The sequence below is a fragment of the Solanum pennellii genome, chromosome 4 (assembly GCF_001406875.1).
Source record: "Solanum pennellii chromosome 4, SPENNV200".
Taxonomy (NCBI): domain Eukaryota; kingdom Viridiplantae; phylum Streptophyta; class Magnoliopsida; order Solanales; family Solanaceae; genus Solanum; species Solanum pennellii.
Window position 1 is genome coordinate 76,528,211 of NC_028640.1, and position 16,527 is coordinate 76,544,737.

The window sequence follows — 16,527 nt, forward strand, 5'->3', positions numbered from 1 at the left end:
TTTAAGTAAGAAATTACAAATTAGATTTTTTTTTACCATTTTCGGATTTTGTATACGCAAATACTATAAACTTTCTTATTAAAAAAATCATCAATTTTTACAAGGAGTATTTAAATTTAAGTAAAGGACCTCTTAATATAATAAAATTTAATTGAGTTCTTATCTCAGTATATGTGATATTTTTCGAATTTTTATATTTAAACATGTTATTTTTTCCTTAATTGTGTTATATATTTCTAAAATATTTTTAATTATTAATTATTATATTTGATAATATTTTTTTATATAATTATATATATATATATATAAATATTATTTGATAAAAACTTAAAAATTTCATATCCTAAGGGATGCAAATATTTTACGTTATGATATTTTTATGGCTCGAAATCAGATCACGGAACATAATAAAAAACTCAAATAGTATGCATCCTCACGCATCCCTATTGACGCAACTGTACGGTCTTGATTTACCGGTCTGATTCCTCCATTAATGGAACACAAGCTCAATTACCCTTTCCCCTTTCAGTTTCGTTCCAATTTTCAAAGTTGCTAACTTTTTCTCTCTTGTATCTACCAAAAAGCTCACTTTTTTATTCACACACTAAAAAAGAATTCAACTGTGTTAATCTCTCTCTGTCGCTCTGTTAATCTCACCGCCATTGCCGTATTAAAATATTCATTTGTTTCAGACTTTGTTTAGTGTTGACCCTTTTTCTTTTTTTCCTCTGTTTTAATGGAAAAGTTGAGGTCTTTCAAATCTCTGTCTCCAGTTCATCATCTTCATCGTGCTAACTCTCCTTCACATCCAATAGAAGAACGTCAAAATTTATTGAAAGAAACCTCAGTACCCAGTGTTTCTACTTTGGGTTCTCAAGCTATGGATGGAACTGAGGGTAAAGAAGTAGTTGTCAAACCGAATATCAGAGAAACCTCCAAAACCCATAAAGAAACAGAGCTCTCTTCTTCGTCATCTTCTTCGAAAACCCAGTTGAGTAACAATGCCAGTACCGATGAGAGTACACTGAATAAGATATATAGAGATTCCAGTTACGATTTCTCTAACGATGCAGCAATGAAACGCATGAGGGATAACAGCAAAGATTTCGATTTTGTAACGGAATCGCCATTTTCACAGCCGTCTCCGTTATCTAGGGTGGAAGAAAGCCCCAACCACGGCGTCCTTACACCGAGGGAAGTTCGGGTTTCTTTCAATGAGAAACTTGCCGGTAACGGATCGGTTCGCCGGCGGTCCAATTTGAGTACTGGACCGGGTTTACAAGATGAGGTTGTGCTCAGTACCAGCTCTTCGTTTAGGAGAAAATCGAATCTTTTAGCTGCTACTAGAACAAAATCGAGGTTAATGGACCCACCTGAGCAAGATCAAAGGTCACAGAAGATTACTATGAAATCTGGGATTTTGGGGAGAAGTACTGAATTTGAAGATGATGACCCTTTTTCAGATGAGGATTTACCAGAAGAGTATAAGAAAATGAAGTTTAATTTATTCTCTGTTCTTCAGATGGTGAGTTTGATTTTGATAATTGCAGCTTTTGTTTGTAGTCTTACTATTAGAAAATTTAAGGGGAGGAGTATATTTGGGCTTGCATTGTGGAAATGGGAGTTAATGGTTTTAGTGTTGATTTGTGGGAGATTGGTTTCCGGATGGGGGATTAGATTGGCTGTGTTCTTTATTGAGAGGAATTTCGTGTTGCGTAAAAGGGTGTTGTATTTTGTGTATGGATTGAGGAACTCAGTGCAGAATTGCATTTGGTTGAGTCTTGTTTTGATTGCTTGGCAATGTATTTTTGATAAGAAAGTTGAGAGTATTACGAATACGAAGGTATTAAGGTATGTGTCTCGGATTTGGGTGTGTCTTTTGTTGGGAACATTCATTTGGTTGCTGAAGACACTGTTGGTGAAGGTTTTGGCTACATCATTTCATGTTACTGCGTTCTTTGATCGGATTCAAGAAGCTTTGTTTACACAGTATGTGATTGAGACGTTGTCTGGACCGCCGTTGGTTGAGATTAAGATGGAGTTAGAGGAAGAGGAGAGGGTTATTGCTGAAGTGCAGAAGCTTCAGAGTGCTGGGGCTACATTGCCTCCTGATCTCAAGGCCAGTATATTTCCGAAGAGACCGATTGGGACTCCACGGAAGTCCACTGCTGCTGCTACTCCTAGGAGTCCTGTATTTTCGAGAGCTGCTTCAAGAAAGGAAAAAGAAGAACAGGGAGGCATAACTATAGATCATCTACATAGACTGAATCAGAAGAACATTTCAGCTTGGAATATGAAAAGGTTGATAAATATTGTTCGTAAAGGTGTGCTGTCAACTTTGGATGAGAAACTTGAACAGTCAAATGGCGATGATGAAGCTGCAGTCCAAATCACAAGTGAGAAACAGGCAAAAATTGCTGCCAAGAAGGTTTTTATTAATGTGGCGAAGCCTGACTCAAAGTAAGTATCCTGTTAAGGGGTGATTTGGTTGACGGTTAGAAAGTGATTGATTCACGTATTAATAACAGTACAACTAATATCATGTTTAGTAGCATTTTAGTTGCTATATATAAAATATAGCACACCAAGAATGGTGTTTAGTTACCAATTTACGTTCTCGCATAACTAATACATAAGTTATAAGAGAATCTCTATATTATTTTATGCAAGTTAGATGATGGAATAACAGATAACTATACATGAATAACTAGACCATGCATTACTAATACTTGCATAACTCTAGCTTCAACCAAACGACCCCTTAAGATGTATGAGTTAAGTTCCTTATTGTAACTTATTTAGCATTTTGTTTGCTGATTAAACAAGGTAAATCACATTGCTTTATTGATAATCTTCAAGTAGGAATTGCAGTTTATATGTTCGGTTAGATGTTTCCTTTTGTTGTGTGGTTTCATCAACTTGCTGCCCTTTTAAATGCTTTCTTTTATAAGAGATCATGCTTATTCCCAACAATTCCCTTTTACTTTTACCTTTAATGACCTTTCTGTGGTATCTAATTTCAGATCTAATTGATTTACTGATTTTGTTGTTTATTGTTGCCATCAGGTTCATCTATCTGGAGGATATAATGCGTTTTATGAGAGAAGATGAAGCTTTGAAAACAATGCAGCTCTTTGAAGGCGGAACTGAAGCCAAAGGAATTAGTAAACGCGCATTGAAAAATTGGGTGGTGAGTATATGGGCAATTTCTTCGATATTCTCTTTCCCCATATATGCATTCCGTTCTTTTTCTTTTTCCTACTTCTGGTGCATAATGTTTGTTGCAAATTATTTATGGAGTTTTCAGAAGCTTATTTTTCTCTTATCTCCAAATTTCAACAAAATGAATGCTACTCAAAAGTGTAACCAAAAGACGGTTTCTGAATTCATTTTCTGGCCTATAGGCTATATGCATAGGTTATTCACTTTAACTGTTCATTTTGGAGATGTTGTGTTTCCCAATAAATAGCCTCTAGCTGAGTAGCTCTATTTGTTAAAAACAAAAATGAACTAAGAGTTGTGAAATTTAGCAACCGGGCAGAAAGGGGAAAGCACTATTGCTCAAATTTAGATTTTGAATTGAAGATCTAGACTTAAAGATTTCTATTTCTTGGTGATTTCTAACTATGATCTTTATTCCTTACAGGTGAATGCATTTAGAGAACGGAGAGCTCTTGCTTTGTCTTTAAACGACACAAAGACTGCCGTTAACAAACTACATCACATGTTGAACGTCTTAGTAGGGGTTATCATACTGGTCGTCTGGCTTCTTATACTCAAAGTTGCCACTACACATTTCCTGGTCTTTATGAGCTCTCAGGTTCTTCTGGTTGTATTCATGTTTGGGAACACTGCCAAGACAACATTCGAGGCAATCATATTCTTATTTGTGATGCACCCATTTGATGTAGGTGATCGTGTTGAAATTGACGGAGTTCATGTAAGAAATTCTTCCACACTTAAATAGATCATTGGATAGCATTCTGATTTGTATATTAAAGGACCTTTTCTGGTGTTTGTATTTCAGATGATTGTAGAAGAGATGAATATATTGACTACGGTTCTCCTGAGATTTGATAACCTGAAGATCATATATCCCAACAGTGTCTTATCTACAAAGCCCATAAGTAACTACTATCGCAGTCCAGACATGGGTGATGCAATCGAATTCTGCATTCATATCTCAACTCCTATGGAAAAAATAGCATCAATGAAAGAGAAAATAACAAGGTATATGCAACTATTCATCTTCCGATAAAATTTTTTTTAGCTGTTTCCTTTTTGTATCTCGAGTTATAGTGGTTGACTTGCTCTTTTATGATTACTCAACATAAGAATACACTCATCTTAGTAGTCTGTCTACACACAAATCAGCAATCCTTGCTCTTTTTTGGAAATATCCTTTTTGCCTTGCCTCTCAGCTTAAACAAGAACCCAAATTACTACACTCCTTTCGATTTATTTGTCCTACTTACTTTTTAGTCCGTTTCTCAAAGAATGTTCTTTCTGTCACAAAAAAAAAAGAATGTTCTTTTCCTTTTTGCAACTCTGTAAATTCAACTTTACACATGACATACTTAAGACCAGAAGATTAAATGAACATTTTGGTATACTCTACGTATCTTTAATTTAAGATCACTAGATTCAAAGTCGTTCTTTTCTAAGCTAAAACTTCGTGCCAAGTCAAAACCATTGAAACGAAGTGAGTAGTATTCTTTCCGTTATAATAATTTATGGTATGGCTTCTGTACTATCAGGTATATTCAGAACAAAAGTGATCATTGGTATCCAGATCCCTCAGTTGTGATGAGGGATGTTGAAGACTTGAACAGGATAAAGTGGTCAGTATGGATTTCACACACAATGAATTTCCAAGACATGGGAGAGAGATGGGCAAGGAGAGCTCTTTTAATTGAGGAAATGGTTAAGATATTCAGAGAGCTAGATATCGAATATCGTATGCTCCCTCTTGATGTCAATGTTCGTAATATGCCACAGATATCATCGAGCAGAGTCCCTTCTAACTGGTCTCTCTGTGCTTAATCGATGATTGAAACGCCTACTCATCTGAAAATTCTCACCAGAGACCATTGAAGATAGGTGAGTTTGTTAATGAAGCATTGCAATCTTGAAAATTATCTATGGTAAAGCAGTTTTGATCAGTCAATATTTGGTGAGTTATGTACATAATGAGCTGGTCTCATTTTTAGCTGAAAATTTCTTAAGTTGAAATTTAAATTGCACCACAATTATGTAGTTATATATACTTTCTAGTACCTAATCTTAAATCTTATGATTGTCATGAAAAGTTCTATCTTTTTATATTTTTATAATTGTCACTCTTAGCAATTGAACTTATTAAAGACCAGCACAAAATAAGAGAAGTGCATAATGAATGACCCATTAAATGGATTGAGAATGTCAAGTAGCCCAGTATTTTGATGACAAATAAAGCCTGCTTACTTGTGATGAAACTACAATTGGGTCCATAAACCAAGGAATTTGGGCTAGCTGGAAAAAGTTCATGCATGGTTGACCCCCCACCCCCCACCCCCCAATGTTGATTAGCGTTTGATCGGATTTTCAAGTTCTCGACTCATACTTATAAAACTACAAAAAAAAAAAAATCAAGTAAAATGCATGCCCAAACACTTTGAGTACTCAAAGTTTCATATGAGAACTCAAATCAAAGTAATGTGTCACTTGTCACATAGCTCATAAACTTATTATTCTTTCTTCCATAGTTGGATTATTTTTTTATTTTCTTTGACCATGATGACACTCTTACCTTTGAAAACAAAATATATATGTGTTGGAATTATATTCGAGAATCATTTTTACTTTTGCTTTAAAAAATAAGGAAGGTAATCCATATCTTAAAATATTTTCGTATCAAGATAAGATGAGATACAAGGCTGGTGGACCAACATAGCTAATTAAACCAAAAACTTTGTGCCTCAGATTAATTCTAATATTCTATTTTATTCATTGTGCTTACCCTTTTCTTGTGCACATTTGGATAATATTGTTTCTTTAAATTCAAAACTAAAGTGAATTTTTTAGTTAATTATGTTAACATGTATTGTTTTCATTTGACTAAATTTAGTCAACTCTGGGTTATTGTCAAAATATAATACAAATAAGATATTAATGTGTGTTAGGTATTACTAAGGCTTCATGATTACATCATCTTCTCGATCAATTTAATATATTTTTGTAAGAAATTTATTATAAAGAAATATGTTATATTCGTACTTTATGGCCCACGTTTATCTTCAAACATCATGCATCCGACCCATTCCAACAATAATGCAAAATATATGTATTGGTAAAGTAAATATACATCATCGAAATATTGTCGTGAAACAATGAATAAATAATCTTTCTTCTTTAATTAAAAGTCTCACATTTGAATTCTGATAATGGAGTTTCCTTTAATGTGAAATGCTTTACTCATGAAATGAAATTTTAAGCAAAGTTCAAATTAGTTGGACTTCAAAATTAACAGTACTATCCAGAAAACTACGAAAAAACATAAGAAATGATACTATAGTGCTTTGGTTAAAGAAAGAACCTACGTAGACTTTAAAATAGACACACAATTTATAAGTATACATATTGTTCTATCGATAGAAAATTTTAAGCTATCATTATTGCCTGGGGGTCCATTAGTATCAATAAAATAAAAATAAATAATGCCCCTTCAAACGTCAGAGGATCAACTAGTTATGGCCGTTTCATTATCCTTGTCCCTACTCTTTTTATCAATATTATTCAATGATATATGAAAATAACTAAAGGTAATCGATAAGCATTATGTCTCTCTCAATCTATTATATAAAGGGCCACAACATTCAAACCCCGTGGGCCTTACTTTGCCTTTTCTCTTTTATTTTTAATTAGACGTCTTATATTTGCATAACTAAAAATATCCCGAAAACACTCAAAGAATATGACTTAATGGTCAATGAAATAATTGAAAATCATAAAATTTGAGATATCACTTCATAATTCTTTTCATCTGTTCTAAGTTTGATGGACAAAATCACCTTATACTTATTGCTGGTGCCTAGTAGGAGATGTGCTAAAGCTGATCAGGGATCATTAAATTAAAAAGAGAACATGCAGAAACACATACACACAATCTAAGAATAGGCATAACTACCTGTACGTTGTTGCTAATAATTAATTTGAGCGAAATGATTACGCAAAAGCACTAAAAGCAAGGTACATATAACTTATTATAAGATTCTTTTTGTCATTTAACTATATTTAGTTTAATTGTAATTTATACAACTCTTTTACGTTTTAACTTTAAAAGTAATTCAGTGCTTACAAAGCTGTGAAGGAATGGGCAAAGACACATAATTCAGAGGATCTTTTCAGCTTCTATCATTCCCATATTATTATGAAAAAATCCAAGTAATCTCTTGTTGGATCATCCAAAATCAAGAGTGAGACGTGGCAGATATAGTGAGCCATTGTCAGTTCACAGTTGCCTCAAAAACCCAGAAAAAGGAAGATGCCTTAGAATATACCATCCTCTCATCAATCGGTTTGGCTCTAGCCTTAAACAGACAAGACAACCCATGCACGCCGCACACAAATTATTAGACCAAACCACTCCCAACACAGCAACTCACCGTTCCATCGATTTGAAGATTTTAGGTGCATTAATATTAATTTAAATTAAATAATAAAATAAAAAAACAAATTAAACACTATAGCTGAAATGAAATATATATATATGAAAAACATCTAGTACAAACAAGAAGATCCACCGCGAGACCTGAATTCGAATTCAGCTATAGTGTTTATTTTGCTTTTTTATTAAGTTAATATATATATATATATATATATATATATGATTTTTTTCAAAGTTATCGAGTGCAAATGGACACCCACCTAAAGGGGGTGGGTCTGCCTATGTATATAGTTGTATTTATATCATATTAATTTAAAATATATACAAACTGTAAATTTAGATCTCAATATTTGAGATATTAAAGTCATTGTTGTATAATTCAAAATTCATAAAATCTTGTGTCTTCGGTTACAAACACATGGGCTTAACTCAAAATGACTCATTAAAACTATTGAGTCAAAACGAATTAAATAATGTAATCAGTCATAATGCAATCCAAATCTAAATTTGGAGATTGAGGGAAAAAGGATAAATTTGGACTAATAATTAAGAAAACTACTTTATTTTTTCAAATAAATAGGAAAAAAACATTTATCACTTCTACCTGCTCCTATATAAACTTGCATTTTGCAAGAAACCACCCAAACCAGAATGAAAGCAATTCTCAACTACCCCATAGGCCCCATAATCTATTTTTAAAATATAGGAACCTGTAGTACAAAAAACTGTTTTCTATCAACTTTTTTTGCCTAAGTGGTCTGAAAAAAGAACACCATGAATTCTCAAGCTTCTTTGATGACCATCTCCCTACCAGAACAAGAAAAACTCATTCACAAACTCCAACTCTTCAAGATTCAAGGTAAAGATAAACGTGGATGCGCCATCCTTCGCGTCATCGGCAAACTTTTCCCTGGTTAGTTAATTCTTTGCTTTTTCTATGTATATGTGTTTCTGTCCGGCTAAATCAACCCAAAAATACTCTATAACACGATGTGATACTGTCTATTTTGGGAAAACCTGCACGTTTTTCACCAAAAAATGGACATTTATCACACCATTAAGAGTATTGCTACTTTGTTCTCACATCTATCATATCTTTATTTGTTATTCTAATTCTGATTTTTTTTAACTGTACTGGTTGATTTATCAGCAAGGATTGTAAGTGTGGAGGCAGTGAACAAGTATCTACAAGAGAAGATATATCCAAGTTTAGAGCAGAGACAGTTCTCAATAGTGTACCTGCATACAGGGGTTAACAGAGCTGAGAATTTCCCCGGAATAGCTGCTCTCAGGTCGATCTGTGATACTATGCCGGAAAACGTGAAAAATCATCTGAATGCTGTGTATTTTCTTCATCCAAGCCTACAGTCTCGACTATTCCTTGCTCTTTTCGGCCGGCTCATCTTCAGCGGAGGGTAATTCACTTTCTTATAAAAAACATAGACTAATGTCAAGATTCTGGTGGAATAGATATGATCCTTCTGTTCTTGATCAGCGATCTCATTTAAGGTATTGAGAATGATAAAATTCCGACCCGCCCATTTTTCAGCACTAATCACGCCTAATAAAGATCCACATGTCTAATAAAGAGTTTCACCTACTGCCATAAAAATAGTATAATATATACACTGTCTTTGCAGACCTTCCAACTTAAAATACTGAATTGGTGAAATCCCTTTTTATTCTTAAAGGAATACCCCATACTAGATAATAGAAGGTTTTGAAACTAGCAGACTATACAAATCGGACCAATTAGTATTACTGCAATATTTTTTTGATTTAGCTGACTTTAAGAGCAATTACTTAATTGCAGGGTGTATTGGAAGATGAATTACGTGACCAGGCTAGAGTTCTTGTGGGAACACGTAAAGAGAAAGGAGATAGAAATACCCGAGTTTGTGTATGATCACGAAGAGGAGCTGGATGACTACCGTCCGATGATGGACTATGGAATGGAGGGAGATCATCCAAGGGTTTATGTTGATTCTACTGTTGAACCTGCAATTTCTATGTACTCAATGAGGTGTATTGCTTAGTTGAAAATGAGGAAGAACTGTTTTAAGGTGGGTCTTAGATGGGCTGAACTGATAATGTCTGCCGGCCTCTTAGGCTACTATCTTTTATCTTCAAGCATTACTAGTATTACTGTTAGAAAAGCTACAAAATGCTTAGTGATTATATGTGGCATTCCCAATTCTAGGTTTTGTTTAGACTGTAAAATGGAAAACCAAATGAGCTTTTTTTCTTTAACATTCCGGTTTGTAGCTGAACTGAACAACTCTTCCTATCATTTCCAATGGACAAAGCGTTGTTTCCTCATTTCTTCTCTAAAACCAGCAATATATTTTTAAGAAGCAGAAGTTAGGAACTGATCATGCACATACTGAACATTGGAGGCTTAGCTAAGAGGGCTCTCACAAAAAGGCATCCTTTTGGGATCATTTGGATTCCAGGAGACATGAGAACAAAATTGAAGCACAAGGCAGTCAGAGGCAGATGTAGCATGTTTGATATAAATTCAACCGAACCCAAAATTTTGGACACATAGAGTATATCAATATGTAAGAATAACTAAAATTTCAATAAAGATTAAATTCAGAACCAAATACCAAAAGGGCAATAGGTTCAATTGCAAGATCTTAAAAAGAATCCTCAACTGGAAACACACGACTTCTATAATGTCTTTGGTCATTCCATTTGGTTAAAGTCAATTGGCATCATACTGAAACCTGCTCGGCCGCTCCTAAATGAACACAGCCAAATTCTAGGCTATCTCCAATTCCATAAGTTCTCTCCGGTGACTGTCTTAAATTGTGGAGAAATATTCTTTTCGATGTAACTATGATGTAGTAACATTTTTAATCTACAACCCTTCCAAATACAATCATTCTAATTTTCCAAAATTCCAAACATTTCACAAGCTTAGTTAAATAAATAACAAATAGGCTATACGGACTTAGCTTTCTGGTTAGTTTACTCATCTTTATGATACTCTTTCTGGTTAGTTTACACATCTGTATGACATTACAAGAGTAGACCTCCAGGCCCTGAATCCTAGCTAATGTTCCGTTCCAGCTAATTAGGTTTTCACAATAAAAGTGAAGGTATTTACAGAAACACAAGCAGACGCAGCAAGATCATGCAATTACACAGGAACTTTGCAGGCATAAATATATGTTGATACAGGTTTATTTACAACACATGAATATTTGATAAATAGGAATGTTGCGGTCACCCAGATAGCATCAAGAAATGTAGGTACATGTTTACTTACAGCACACCACTAATTGATAATTTGTGTCTCATATCCAAATTAATTCATCCATCAAATTGAACTCTGGCCAGAAAAACATATTCACAAACCCCGTCAGTGGAGGAATCCACCAAGGTCCACTGCAACAAGAACAGCACGATTCAAAAGGTATTATACACTGTAAGCAGAGATCAAATTAGAGGACGGATGAACAGGTCTATTAAAAAGTTCCTTCTTTTACCTATTTTCCTAAATCAACTTTTCCCCATCCAAACTGTAAAAGAACAAAGAACTTAAGAAACATGTGCATCTATGCAAATTTCAAAATTACATGCTCATGTAGAGCTAGAGATTTCCATTAAGTTTGCCCGGTTATTGGTGGGAAAAAATTGGAAATCACATGAGTTGCCTAATCAAAGAAAAACAGACAGATGAAACATCAGATAACAGTTACCCAAGAAGTTGGATAACTCAATATCTAAGCCCCTTTGACATGTAAATTAACTTAATTCAGATAGAGGAGTATCAGGACCCACATTTACGACTGAATAAAATGGTAACTGCTCAGTTCTTTATGCATAATATAAACTTATATTTTTCTAATAGGACTATTGCAACTGGTATTACTTCATCTTAACAGAAGACTCTCTTTATCTAGCATATTCACAACATCAACACAAGCTAATATTCTAGGTCAAAGGAAGCAATTTATTTGCCATGAAATAGTCAAAATGTATTGTTCCATTGGGGAATAACTAACGCTTATCGATGTGTTGCCCCTAAAGTCTCTCCTAACTGCAATCTTATTATTGGCACTATAGGTCTTTCAGTTGTTTGGAGGCACAAAGAATCTCCATAAAAGTTTAGAAAAGTTAGCTGTGCAGAGTCTATTTACACTTATATTGAATTGTGCTTCATCTATAACTTCAAATATCTTATAATCGATCCAATCAAGCTTCTGGTGAAATTCAAGAAGTTGACTTTAATCTCTCTAGAGTTGTCAAGAGAGTAGTACAATGTATTACAGCAGTGACCAGACTAGAAATACAGTTCACAAAGTAAAACAACCTAACATACACCACAAAAGATAGGCAGACTTACATTTTCAACATGGATTTGGAGTGAACCAAATTGGAGGAGGCCAACGAAGCATAGAATGTGAACTGCGAGGACAGCAGGACAACGCTTCAATACTACCATCCGCTAAATTGTAATATCCTAAATCATGATTTCCATCGACACCATCATAGTTAGCCTCACAATAATCATCAGTAAAGTAAATCCTGTTTCCTTCACATCCAGGAAAATCAGAAGCCAACAATGCCAACGAAGAATTTTCTCCTAAAAACAACATTGTCTCACCCAAACTGTTAATCTCCTCCCACTCACACCTTGGTCTTTCTAAAACCAACCTAAAGACACAAAATTCAACTGTCTTATACACCACATCAAGCTTATGATACGCCGCGCCAATATCAAGCTCCAAAAATCTAGTCACCAATAAAAAATCATCATTTGTTTTGACCAAATACTGCATATCACCACCAATTTGCTTAGGAGTTTCAATAAATGAAACACTAGGTGAGTCACCACTAACATCACAAACTGCAATTTCTCCAGATTTATGAACAGCATAGAACAATCCTTCAAAATAGATAACATCCTCATCGTAAAACCGCGCATCATCAATAAATTTCCATGAATGTTCTCCATTTTTGCAGTAAGCAAGCTCACCTGTTCCATTAAGGATCACCATCGTAATAAAATTCGGATCACGTGAAGGACTACTAGAAATGACAGCCTTCCTAATAAACGAATCACGCATTTCTTTCAAATTACGAGCGTAAACCTCGCCATCAGGAGACCGGAGGGTAAACTCCCGACCGACGCTATAAAAATTGAAATTCATCACATTAGGAAATTGAGAAACCGGTGGAAGATCAAAAGTTACTTTTGTAAGTGGATTAATAACGAAAATTGACGGCGATTCGTCGACGATGATGAGCCAGCCATGGGAAGAGCCGCATCGTCGGCGGTTGTTTGAAGCCTCGGGAAGATTGAGAAAGTGAACCTTGTTGTCAACGAAGTTGAAAAAACCACGTCGGTTCGTCTGGTTTTTTGGGAGCATTAACCACGGAAGCTGACATGGTAGGTTTTTGGGAGTCGCCGGCGTTGAGGAACGCCAGCTGGGACAAACCGCACGGAAATGGAGGTAGTCACGGAGGTCAATTATCTTATTCACGATCGTGTCGAGAAGCTCCGGTGGAAGTTCCGACCAGTCATGGTCAACCGACATGGTTTTAGATAATACCATTGTAATATGCCCCTCAAAAAAGCGAGAGAGACTTCATATATTAAGCTTTAATGTATATATTATGTAGCGAATATATATGATGTACGCATAAAAATGTATATATTAGCTTAGGAATATAAATATTTTTGGTTGAATGTCAACTTAATTACACAATCATTACTAATATTTTATTATTATTTTATTACAAAACAAAACTAATTTGTAATCAAAGTGATGACCTTTTAAATTTTCATTCACATCTTACTTCGACCTTTTTGAAAGGCATACCAAAATAGATATGAAAGAGGTTAAAGATATTGAAGAAAGCAAAACAACTAATAAGGAAATATTAACCACCATATAGCAACAAAAAGAGGAGCATACAACTAAATAAAATTTGAACAACCATTGCTAATAGCTACTTCAAAAGTTCAGCTTGCCATGTAAAATTATCAGTGTCATGTAATTTGTCAAATTACAGTTTGTTCACTTCAGCAAAAACTAAAGCATATTGCTTCACTTCCACCATAACATTTGAAGCAGTATAACAAAATTAACGAAGTTTCAAGACTTAAATTTTGACATGTCCTAGAAATAGGATCAAGAACTTTCTCTATCTTTGCTCCATGGAGTTCCCTTGAAAGAATAGAACACCATAAATGATAGAACACATAGGTAAAAAGTTTACATGATATTGGTGCACAAGATGCAGAGAGTTGTTTGATAGAGCATAGCCTATGAGTTGATCAAATCAGCATCGTGCCCTGCCTCGCCATTCTTTGCATTGGTGCTCTCACCATTGTTCAGAGCAACTAAATCAGCCTCAACAACAGTTTTAACAACTTCTGAATCATCACCAGCAGAATTAACATTACCAGTGCTCTCACCATTGTTGACAGCAACTAAACCAGCCTCAACAACAGTTTTAACAACTTCAGGACCAGCACCAGCAGAATTAATATTATCGGTGTTCTCACCATTGTTGACAGCACCTAAACCAGCCTCAACAACAGTTTCAATAACTTCTGGGCCAGCAACAGCAGAATTAACATTATCAGTGCTCTCATCATTGTTGACAGCACCTAAACCAGCCTCAACAGCAGTTTCAACAACTTCCAGACCACCACCAGCAGGTTTAACAATATCCACAGCACGCAGATCAGGGTAATTACGATGGTTCAGGGAATGCAGCCATACAGCCATTGTCCCTTCCTTTTGTTCTGTCGATGCAATATGACTATAGATATACTTCACTTTGAATTCTTCTGCTTCCTCTAAATAAGCTTTCAGAGACACTTCTTCATGAGTGTCCTTCCACTTACTGTTATATGAGGTGAAAAAGCATTCGTCCAAATACAAACCAACCTCAGGGGCCATGGGAACATTGATGTTGACATCCCTGATATGATCAAATTGTATCATATTAAACCATGCTTACCTACTCAAAACTTAAAAACAGAAAAGAGTACTAACACATACCTTCGGAAGGCAGTCACAATTAACGATTCAGGAGCACAGTTTCTCATGATAGCTACAGCAAGACCAATCATTTTACGGATTTGATGAAGCATGAAGCTCTGACCAATAACCTCACATTTCACAAAATCAATGCCATCAACATTAACTACAGTATTTGCATTAAAGGAAATGATAAATCGCTTGGCAGCAGGATCATCAGCTTTTGTTCTAGTTGTGAAATTGTGAAAATTATGAGTTCCTTCAAAGTACTTCAAAATTCTGTTAAATCTCTCTTTTTCTTTCTCTCCATAGCAAAACACACTCTCTTCCACTTGTTCTTCCTTTTTAGCATTTTCGTCACTTCTCTCTACTTCATCAATCCTTTCTTCAACCTTCTCACTTAAAGAAGCTTCATTTTCAATTATCATATTTGTATCAGTAGTCGGATCATTTGCATTAACTACTGGTGCATCAACAATAATAACTGACTGAGTTATTGGATCAAAAACACGTCTACCCATTACTCCGGCGACTTTACGACCCCTTTCTGGACAATTTAAACACTTAACAAGCTCTTTTCCAGATCCTAAACTAGCTAACACGCTTTCTCTATCACGATGTGCATATGGATCAAGAGCAAAAACAGGAACCAAATACACATACCTACGTTTATCACAAAACTTCTTGGCACTGAACGCATTCGTTACACGTTTAAACCCAAAGATCCGGATTTGAGGAACGAGAATGGAGTTAAGCCGATCAATAAAACCAGGCGGATCGACGTAAAACCGACCCGAAACAACTTGACCGACAGCGCTAACGCCCTTATCAGTACGAGCAGAACGAGCCCACTCGTACTTTCTGGGTTGACATTTATCATGGTCAGGCACACCACCTGCTTGATAAAGTGCTTCTTCTAAATCTCCTTCGATTGTTTTTGCTCCAGGATTCTTCTGCATACCCTGATATCCTACTCCACAGTAAGCAAAGAATATTGCTACTTTCCGGCGCTTGTATCTAGGTTTCCTCTCCGGAGCAGAACCATCTCCGGCACCAGCACCAGCAGCGGCGCCGGCGGCGTATTCTTCGTCGTCAGAAGTAGTGGTGGTGGACATTTTCTGCTTTTTAGGTTGTGGTTCTTCAGTAATTGATGAAGGAACTGGTTCTTTCTCCATGTTTGATTTCAGTAATCAGAGGGAATTGGAAATTTGGGAATGAAAGAGATGGTGGCCATTACAGAGCAATTTGTTGATTGAGGATTTTATCAAACACTAATAAAACCCTAGAACCAACTGCCCGGCGCCACGATGGATCTGAAAATGGCATGCTGCTCTTGGTTGTACCATTTGAATGGACAATAGTACTTGCAGGGTTTTGGAAATTAAAAAAAAAAAGGTGATGCTAGACAATTTGGACATACAAAAAAAAAAAAGATATATAAATCTTTTTTTTAAAAAAAGGGGTGATGCTACACAATTTGGACATAAAAAAATGAAAAATGATATTTAAATCTTTTAAAAAGAAATTGATATTTTAAATAAACTTTCAAAAAAAAGTTAAAAATTGATCAAAATCACTTTGTCAAATTTAAAACTTGTTTTTTTATAAAGAAAAGTTACAATTTGATCGAAGTATCATGATTCAATTGGCACAGACGAAATTAGATTAGTTGAATGTAATTAAGCATGATGGTGGTTTGTAACTATATGAAAAAGTGATGTGATCAATAATTTAGAGTGTTGATTTGAAGAATATATATTAGCCAAAAAAATAAATCAGAGATATTTTTAAATTAATAAATGGATATGAAAGATTATTTGTGAAGCATTTCCTATATGTTGAAATATTTATATTCCTACAACTTATCTTTTGAGATTT

The 16,527-nt window shown here is 35.1% G+C and overlaps 4 protein-coding genes across 4 annotated transcripts; 2 read left to right on the top strand and 2 right to left on the bottom strand.

Annotated features, from left to right (window-relative positions):
- Positions 1 to 385: 385 nt before the first annotated feature.
- On the top strand, positions 386 to 5,308 carry LOC107018020 (mechanosensitive ion channel protein 8-like). Its single transcript, XM_015218356.2, has 5 exons — positions 386 to 2,460; positions 3,067 to 3,190; positions 3,647 to 3,940; positions 4,028 to 4,230; positions 4,758 to 5,308. The coding sequence occupies exons 1-5, from the start codon at positions 737 to 739 to the stop codon at positions 5,041 to 5,043; spliced, it is 2,631 nt and encodes an 876-aa protein (XP_015073842.1). The 5' UTR covers positions 386 to 736; the 3' UTR covers positions 5,044 to 5,308.
- A 2,959-nt stretch (positions 5,309 to 8,267) lies between these two features.
- On the top strand, positions 8,268 to 9,964 carry LOC107015528 (ganglioside-induced differentiation-associated protein 2-like). Its single transcript, XM_015215838.2, has 3 exons — positions 8,268 to 8,558; positions 8,796 to 9,060; positions 9,459 to 9,964. Exons 1-3 carry the CDS (start codon positions 8,420 to 8,422, stop codon positions 9,679 to 9,681), a joined length of 627 nt encoding a protein of 208 aa, XP_015071324.1. The 5' UTR covers positions 8,268 to 8,419; the 3' UTR covers positions 9,682 to 9,964.
- Positions 9,965 to 10,772: 808 nt separating this feature from the next.
- On the bottom strand, positions 10,773 to 13,281 carry LOC107015864 (F-box protein SKIP23-like). The gene is made up of 2 exons (XM_015216283.2): positions 12,000 to 13,281; positions 10,773 to 11,038 (listed from the first exon to the last, which is right to left on the bottom strand). The coding sequence occupies exon 1, from the start codon at positions 13,210 to 13,212 to the stop codon at positions 12,004 to 12,006; it is 1,209 nt and encodes a 402-aa protein (XP_015071769.1). The 5' UTR covers positions 13,213 to 13,281; the 3' UTR covers positions 10,773 to 11,038; positions 12,000 to 12,003.
- A 297-nt stretch (positions 13,282 to 13,578) lies between these two features.
- Positions 13,579 to 15,824, bottom strand: LOC107018249 (tRNA pseudouridine synthase A). Its single transcript, XM_015218676.2, has 2 exons — positions 14,671 to 15,824; positions 13,579 to 14,590 (listed from the first exon to the last, which is right to left on the bottom strand). The coding sequence occupies exons 1-2, from the start codon at positions 15,822 to 15,824 to the stop codon at positions 13,927 to 13,929; spliced, it is 1,818 nt and encodes a 605-aa protein (XP_015074162.1). The 3' UTR covers positions 13,579 to 13,926.
- Between the last annotated feature and the right edge of the window lie 703 nt (positions 15,825 to 16,527).

Coding starts and splice junctions, on each gene's coding strand:
- LOC107018020 (XM_015218356.2), top strand. CDS start 737: ATGGAAAAGTTGAGGTCTTTCAAATCTCTGTCTCCAGTTCATCATCTT. Junction 2,461..3,066: donor GTGGCGAAGCCTGACTCAAA/GTAAGTATCCTG, acceptor TGTTGCCATCAG/GTTCATCTATCTGGAGGATA. Junction 3,941..4,027: donor TTGAAATTGACGGAGTTCAT/GTAAGAAATTCT, acceptor TTTGTATTTCAG/ATGATTGTAGAAGAGATGAA.
- LOC107015528 (XM_015215838.2), top strand. CDS start 8,420: ATGAATTCTCAAGCTTCTTTGATGACCATCTCCCTACCAGAACAAGAA. Junction 8,559..8,795: donor CATCGGCAAACTTTTCCCTG/GTTAGTTAATTC, acceptor TTGATTTATCAG/CAAGGATTGTAAGTGTGGAG. Junction 9,061..9,458: donor CGGCTCATCTTCAGCGGAGG/GTAATTCACTTT, acceptor ACTTAATTGCAG/GGTGTATTGGAAGATGAATT.
- LOC107015864 (XM_015216283.2), bottom strand. CDS start 13,212: ATGGTATTATCTAAAACCATGTCGGTTGACCATGACTGGTCGGAACTT.
- LOC107018249 (XM_015218676.2), bottom strand. CDS start 15,824: ATGGAGAAAGAACCAGTTCCTTCATCAATTACTGAAGAACCACAACCT. Junction 14,591..14,670: donor ATTGTGACTGCCTTCCGAAG/GTATGTGTTAGT, acceptor TGATCATATCAG/GGATGTCAACATCAATGTTC.